This window comes from Penaeus chinensis, chromosome 29, assembly GCF_019202785.1.
Source record: "Penaeus chinensis breed Huanghai No. 1 chromosome 29, ASM1920278v2, whole genome shotgun sequence".
NCBI lineage: Eukaryota > Metazoa > Arthropoda > Malacostraca > Decapoda > Penaeidae > Penaeus > Penaeus chinensis.
Window position 1 is genome coordinate 3,239,739 of NC_061847.1, and position 7,500 is coordinate 3,247,238.

Sequence of the window (7,500 nt, forward strand, 5' to 3'; positions counted from 1 at the left end):
TTTGTTTATTAATAGAAAAAACTAAAAAATAAAATAACGAGAATAAGGGAGAGCGAGGGAACTGAACTTGGAGGTCGAATCAGCCAAGTGAACTTCCTTGCATTATCTTTTTTTATAATCACGGTCCCTGCTGCTGTTGCTGTGTTTGATTTGTTCATGTGGATTTGTTGTTTTCGTTTTTTTTTTTTTTTTTTTTTTTTTTTTTAACTGGAAGATTGTTTATGTATTCTTTTGTTTTCTGTTTTGTTTACTGGAAAGTTGTTTATGTATAGTTTGTTTCATTCTATGTGGTTTGCTGGAAGGTTGGTAATGGTTCTCTTGCTTTGTTTATGCATATTTTCGTTTTCTTTCTATATTGTATATGTATTGTTTTCTTCTTTCAAATTTGTGTATGTATATCATTTTTGTTTCCATTTATTTGCTGGAAGGTTAAAGGGGGTTAGGTGTTTCTATCCAGTTATTTTTTTAAATTCTAAACAGTAACATCCAAACACGCGAAAGAAACCCAACACTAAAGGCAAAGACATATATTCGTTGTTCTTTGTTCAGTGACATCTGTTTTCTCACGCTGTCATGTTCTCATAGAGCGAAGAGAAAAGGAGATCCATCCGAAAATAAATATGCGGGCGGTGCAGATGACGTCACGATCAGCCATAGATGCCAGGGTCTTAGATCGTCCTATGATGGAAGGCAATTGTTGTCTGCCGGATCCCTGAACCCTTTGTTGGGGGGGGGGTCGGATACCCTCATGGTCGAGATACGGTTGTGAAAGAGGACCGACATCTTGAGTTACAATTGAAGGGAGTTGAAGGGTCTGATGGGGGAAGATAGGAGGGATCTTTGTAAGTTTAGTGAAGGGGGACTGTGCGTGAGAAGGCTGTCTGTTACTGTTTCTTACATAAAGTGTTCTTCTTATCGCTTGTTCTATTTCTCCACCACATCTTTATTTCTCTGTTTTTCTTTCTCCTCCTCCTTCTTCTTCTCTGTCTCTCTCTCTCTGTCTCTCTCTCTCTCTCTCTCTCTCTCTCTCTCTCTCTCTCTCTCTCTCTCTCTCTCTCTCTCTCTCTCTCTCTCTCTCTCTGTCTCTCTCTCTCTCTCTCCCTCTCCCTATCTCTCTCCCTTTCTCTCTCTCTCTCTCTCTCTCTCTCTTTCTCTCTCTCTCTCTCTCTCTCCCTCTCTCTCTCTCTCTCTCTCTCTCTCTCTCTCTCTCTCTCTCTCTCTCTCTCTCTCTCTCTCTCTCTCTCTCTCTCTCTCTCTCTCTCGTTTCTCTCTTAACGCTGAAGGAAGAACATCTTTATAACATAACCATTTATTTCAACAATGTCTCCCCCAGAGAAAGCAAGGACGGGGTAGAAGTGTACAGCGAGTGTCAGCAGTACAACATCACCCTCAGTGACCTTGACCTAGCATCTGACCTAGCTAGTTTTGCAGCGAAGGTCAATGCTACGTATGACCGCATAGGTAAGTCTGTTGCATAAGTTCTCTTTCACTTTCCCGCTATCTTTCAAATTGCTGATAGATTTTTTTGTTTTGTTTCGTATCCTTAGTTTCGGTGTCTTTTGATACATTTTCGTCCTATCTAATAACCCTTTGCTCTTGAACTTGATTGTGATATATATTTTTATATTTTTATTTGTATGTTGAAAAATGTTAGCTGGAAATATTACTCACTATCGTGTTTATTGTATATGAATCATACCTGGTGTTTTTTGTTTCAATGTAATGATAATAATAATGATGATGATAAAGATAAAAATAATAATAATGATAATGATAATGATAATAATAATAATAATAATAATGATAATAATAATGATGATAATAATAATAATTTTGATGATAATAATAATTTTGATAATAATGATAGCAATGATAATAATAATGATGATAATTTAGATAATAATAGTAATGATTATAGTAATAGTAATAATAATAATAATATTGATAATGATGATATAATAATAATACAAATATTAATATCATCATCATCATCATTATCAGCATCATTATCATCATCATTATCAGCATCATCATCATTATCATCATCATCATTATCATCATCATCATCATCATCATTATCAGCATCATCATTATCATCATCATCATCATTATCATCATTATCATCATCACCATCATCATTATCATCATCATCATCACCATTATCATTATCATCATCATTATCATCATCATCTTTATCATCATCATCATCATCATCAACACCATCGTCATCATCATCGTCATCATCATCATCATCATCATCATCATCATCATCATCATCATCATCATCATCATCATCATCATCATCATCATCATCATCATCATCAACACCATCGTCATCATCATCATCATCATCATCATCATCATCATCATCATCATCATTGTTATAATTGTTGTTACTCTTTCATTATTATTGTTGTCGTTTTCATTATTTCTTATTTTGTGGACGTTACTGAGTGTTTGTATTATTCATTATTATTATTGTTGTTGTTACTATTGGAATTAATATTGGGAGTGGTATTAATTGAGTTATGTATTTGTTTATGTATGTAATTAATTTTCAAACAAGGTACCAAGCAGACTGGTATTAAATATCTTGCAGTTTGAAATAAATTATTTTTTCACTTTATTATTATTATGATTATGTTTTTTTTTTTTTTTTTTTTTTTTTTTTTTTTTTTTTTTTTTGCCGACATTGGTTTTATATGTCAAGCAACATTATAAATATGTCATATTTACTGGCAGACTGTTGCTGCTCGTTCTCGCAGAGAACTCGTGCGCCAGTCTGTTAGCCTCTGCTTGGGAGTCGTGATGGGTGCACCTCGGGTCTGAGCGGCTGGTAGCTCGCTTGACCCGTTGCCACAGCTCTGAAAGGGTGGTTTGGTGGTCGAAGGACTCACACCATTCCAGACACTTTTCCTGCCTGACTCTGTTGGCAGTTTCCTTGGCATCCGTGACAGCTTCCCTTAGGAGGGATAAGTTGTCAGGGGTTCTTTGCCTTCGGAATAGTTTTCGGCACATGTTCACCCTGTGGTTGACCTCCCTGATCTCGTAATTGAAGTACCAGGCGTCTTTGTGACTTCTGGACCCAGGCCGAGTTTTGGGTATGGTCTGTGAGGCTGCTTCATTAATGGCGTTTAGCAGGCTAGCTTCGAGCACTTCCACATTTTCGCTTTGTGGGGGATCGTTGCATCTCAGACAGAGGGCCAAGGCGTTTTGAAATGCCTGCCAGTTGGCCTTGTCTGTTTTCCATCTTGGATTCGGTCTTAGGATTTCGGCTGGGCCAGCATCCATGAGGGTAGTTATAGTGCCGTAATGGTCACTTGTGACGGTCTCATCGACACGCCAGCCAATCCTCCCCACCAGAGTTGCAGTGGCCAGGGTGAGGTCTAGGACCCCTCCTCTGACATGCGTTGGCTCTTGGGTGTTGAGGAGAGCGATCTCAGGGAATGTCTCTAGCACGTCGGCTATGTGATAGCCGGCCGCATCCGGTGCCCGGCAGGGAGCCAGGATGGGGTGGTGTGCATTGAAGTCTCCCCCTATGATCATTCGGTCGTGTGCAGCAGAAGCACAGACCTGGCTGATGTCTAAGCTTCTACAGCGTGGCCGGCTGTACACATTGTACAGTTTGAGGGGCCCCCCGGCCAGGTGAACCTCGACGGCAAGGGATTCAACATCGTCTCCACAGTGCGATGCATCGGCTATTGCGGAGCAGGGGATTGTTGCTCTCACAAGGGTGATCAAGCCTCTCTTGCCAGGTGTCCGTGGCAGTGTGAAGGCATGGTACCCTGAGAAGCGAACAGTGTCCACTGTTAATGTCTCCTGGAGCATGACAATGTCAATGTTCCTTGATCGCACTACTGCTTGGAGAAAAGCGTTCTTTGCAGAGAAGCTATTGATGTTCCACTGTAGGATGCTTAGATGGTGTGTCATGATGTTACTCAGTGATAGTTACATCAGAGACATCGTCGGAGTCTGACAACTCCATTGCGAGGTCCTCGCTGGTTGAGGGCTCCTCGTCTGTTGTCAGGCTATCCTTGGGTCCACTGGGGGGTGGAGAGCCTTTGGTAGCTCTGACTTTGGTTGGTTCGGCTTTTATCTCAGGCTTTTCCTTGGCTGGCTTTGCTGGCCTTGCCTGGGCAAGGTCAGCGTGATCTGGCTCTGGCTGCACAGGTTCAGCCTGTTTTGGCTCTGCCTGTGAAGGCATGGCCTGGTTTGGAGTGGGGAGGGGAGTCTCGTCCTGGGGTGAGGGTGAGGCTGGTTTTGCTCTAACCAGCTTTCTTCCCTTCAGGGCTGCGACAGTCTGGGTCATTGCCGTCATGGCGACCGAAACTGCCTTCTCGGCCTCCTCACTCGACCTCCCCAGGGCTGTTGCTACTGCTGTGACAACAGCAGTTAACAGGAGAGTCATATCGTCCTCGGTAAAGAGGAGATGATCATCTGTTGGGGAGGTTTTTGTGGTGCTCTTAGAAACTTTTTTCTTTAGTTTCTTTTTCTGCACCTTTGGCATTGTCGGAAACTCCTTTTTGTTGGAGACATCCGGTGTCGGCTGGGGGGCGGCTTCCTTCCTCTTAGGAGGTCGGGAGGCCTTTTCGCTTTTGTTCCTTCCCCAGACATGGGTGCCCGGTGGGGCAGGAACAAAGTCTGGTCGGTTTAGAGCAACCTCTTGTCGCCTGAGGGCCGCCTCTTTCCTGACAGAGCAAGTCAGGCTCCAGGCATGATGCTTCTTGGCACAGTTGGGACATTTGGCTGTTGTGTCCCTCTTTTCCTCTTTGTATGCCTTGAGGCATACCTCTGTGTTGTGTGCCTTGCTACAGACACCACATTTAGGCTTGGCTGTACAGTTAGCCTGGTGGTGACCGTATTTCTGGCACTTGAAACACCGAAGTGGTTCTGGCACATACGTACGAAGGTTGTAGGTGCCCCAGTTACCCAGATCAAGGGTAGTGGTTGGGGCACCTTTCATGGTCACCAGGACTTGCCTGGTTGGAGTCTTCCCCTTCGACATTCGGGAAGCCTGCACGACCTGTGGGTGTGAAGCGATCAGCTCCACATCGTACGAGACTGAGAAGCCAAGTAGCACCATCTTGGTTCTCTTTTCCTCGGGACTTAGTGGGGAAAGACTCACTTTCCTCCAATCAGCTAGCTCCTTCGTTTCCCGGAGGAAATTCAAGGTAGCTTGATCTTTGGGCATTATGATCATGCCCTGATCTCGGGCGACCCGGATCGACAACCGGATGTTCCGTTGCAACTCCAATGCCCTGACCAATTGGTAGGCATTGTCGAAGCCTTCGGGTTTAGCTGGCACTTTGAACTGGGCGAAGCGTTTAGGGGGTCCCGACTCTTCATCAGAGTCGGTCTCCGGCCTCGGACGCTTCGGCCCGCCCTTTCGGCTTTCGGGCTTGTTTGTGGAGGCTGCAGCTGATGCGGCTGGTTCAGCCTGCTCTCCCCTCTCAATCGGGGAGGCCGTCTGAGAACTCAGAGGCCTCCCTGGCTTAGCTGTTGGCCTGGAGAGGCCAGCTCGCGAGTCAAGATGTCTGACTATTCGGTGGACAGACCCATTGGCTTCGGTCTTGTCCACCTTAGCAGCAGGGGTGACAGTGTCATCCTGTGCATGGGGCTTTCTTTTGCCACCAGAAGGCACATATGGCTTCGTGGTGACTGCCGTGGTCTGGGCCTTGCACGGTTCGTCAACATTTTTATCAGTCTGTTGGGGGTGTTTTATATTGTTTTCCATAAATTGGTAAGTGCTTCATCCTCTCACGCCCCCACCCACCACGGAGTCCAACAAGGGGAAGCTGAGTGTCAGAACCAGTGTCTAAAGCAACAGGAGTGATGAGAGGATATACGCAGCCAATAGCCATTGTGACGGCGCTCACGGACCATTGTGAGTGCCAATGGCGGCATGACTGCTTGACCCTAGCCTCCCGGGGGAGACTAGCCGATTGACCGTGACCGGGCCGGGATCAGGCCGCCTGTCTTGCTGGAATAGAGGACCAAAGAGGCGTGTTGCTAGCCGCAGGGCGTACTCGTTCACGGCATCGCTCAACCTCCAGGACTCCTGTCTCCACAGCGCACAAGGCTGCCACGCACGGCAAACGCGTGGGTAGGTGTAAACCCCTGGGGAGAGACCAGAGGGGATGCCCTTCCACCTACGAGACATCATTGTTTGGAGCCCTTTTGCTCAGCCCTCTGAGGCAGCCACCCAATGATTGCTTTACTGTAGTGAGGGAAGAGGAGTCTTGCACTTTTACCAGGCAGTTCCTTTCATCCCTCTGAAGGAAGGAAAGGACCTGTGTCTTTTCAAAGTAGTTCCCCCTTCCCTCTGAAACAGCCACCCAAAGGCTGTTTCACCTCAGTGAGGGAAGGGAGGTTTTGCGTTCTTGCCAGGCAGTTCCTTACATTCCTCTGAAGCATCCACCCAAAGGTTGTTACACCTCAGTGAGGAAAGAAAGGACCTGTGTCTTTTCAAAGTGTTTCCCCCTTCCCTCTGAAGCAGCCATCTAAAGGTTGTTTCACCTCAGTGAGGGAAGGGGGGTTTTGTCCTTTTGCCAGCTGGTTCCTTTCATCCCTCTGAAGCAACCATCCAAAGGTTGTTTCACCTCAGTGAGGGGACCGTGAGATCCAACATAAAAAAAAGCCCATCAAATTAACAAGAAGTAAAAAAAAAAAAAAAAAAAAAAAATCCCCATTAGATTAAAGCAAAAAAAAAAAAAAATCTCTGGCCACGAGATAAACTTAAAAACAAACACAGAAAAAACAGAAAACAATCAAACTGAAAAAAAAAAATACCCATTAGATTGAAGAAAAATAAAATCCTCAGACCATGATACCAACTCAGCAAATAAAAGACCCATCACATCGAAAAATTTAAACAAATCTGTGCCCCTCAGCCTGCCAGCACGGATGGGAGTACGACCAGACGGACTACGATACCACCCTGAGCACGGAGCAGGACTGGGTGTGCGGCCGAGACACGCTGTCGGCTAACTGGCAGTCCGTCGGCGTGGCTGGCAACGTGGTCGGGACATTCATCTTCAATTCACTGTCGGATATGTGCGTATTGGTCTTGTGTCTGTGTGTGTATGTGCGTATTGGTCTTATGTCTGTGTGTATATGTGTGTATTTATATAGAAAGGTGGTATAGATATTTTCATAGATAGGTAAATCGAATGATTGATATTTATATTTTGATCGATCGATAGATTGATTGATTGATTGATAGAAAGAATTTGATTGAGATAAATTGATAGATAGATAGACAGGTAGACGAAAACATAGCTAGGTAGACAGCAAGACATGTATGTAGAGAGATCGGTGACAGATTGGTGGATATGTGTGTGTTGATAGATATGTATGCGTGTAGATAGAATATATTTATTACCTTAATTAATGGAGAAGACATAGTCTAAAGGGTTAATAAAGTTGACTATACTGGTATGATAATGGTACTTTCTCTCTCTCCGCTCTCTCTCTCTCTCTCTCTCTCTCTCTCTCTCTCTC

At 44.7% G+C, this 7,500-nt stretch overlaps 1 protein-coding gene across 2 annotated transcripts in view; it reads left to right on the top strand.

Annotated features, from left to right (window-relative positions):
- LOC125040850 (carcinine transporter-like) overlaps window positions 1-7,500 on the top strand; it is a 24,339-nt gene that overhangs the window by 8,786 nt on the left and 8,053 nt on the right. For both annotated transcript variants that reach the window (XM_047635610.1, XM_047635611.1), the window contains exons 4-5: window positions 1,334-1,461; window positions 6,891-7,053. In XM_047635610.1, coding sequence (XP_047491566.1) covers window positions 1,334-1,461; window positions 6,891-7,053 — 291 coding nt within the window. The remainder of the gene's footprint in view (window positions 1-1,333; window positions 1,462-6,890; window positions 7,054-7,500) is intronic.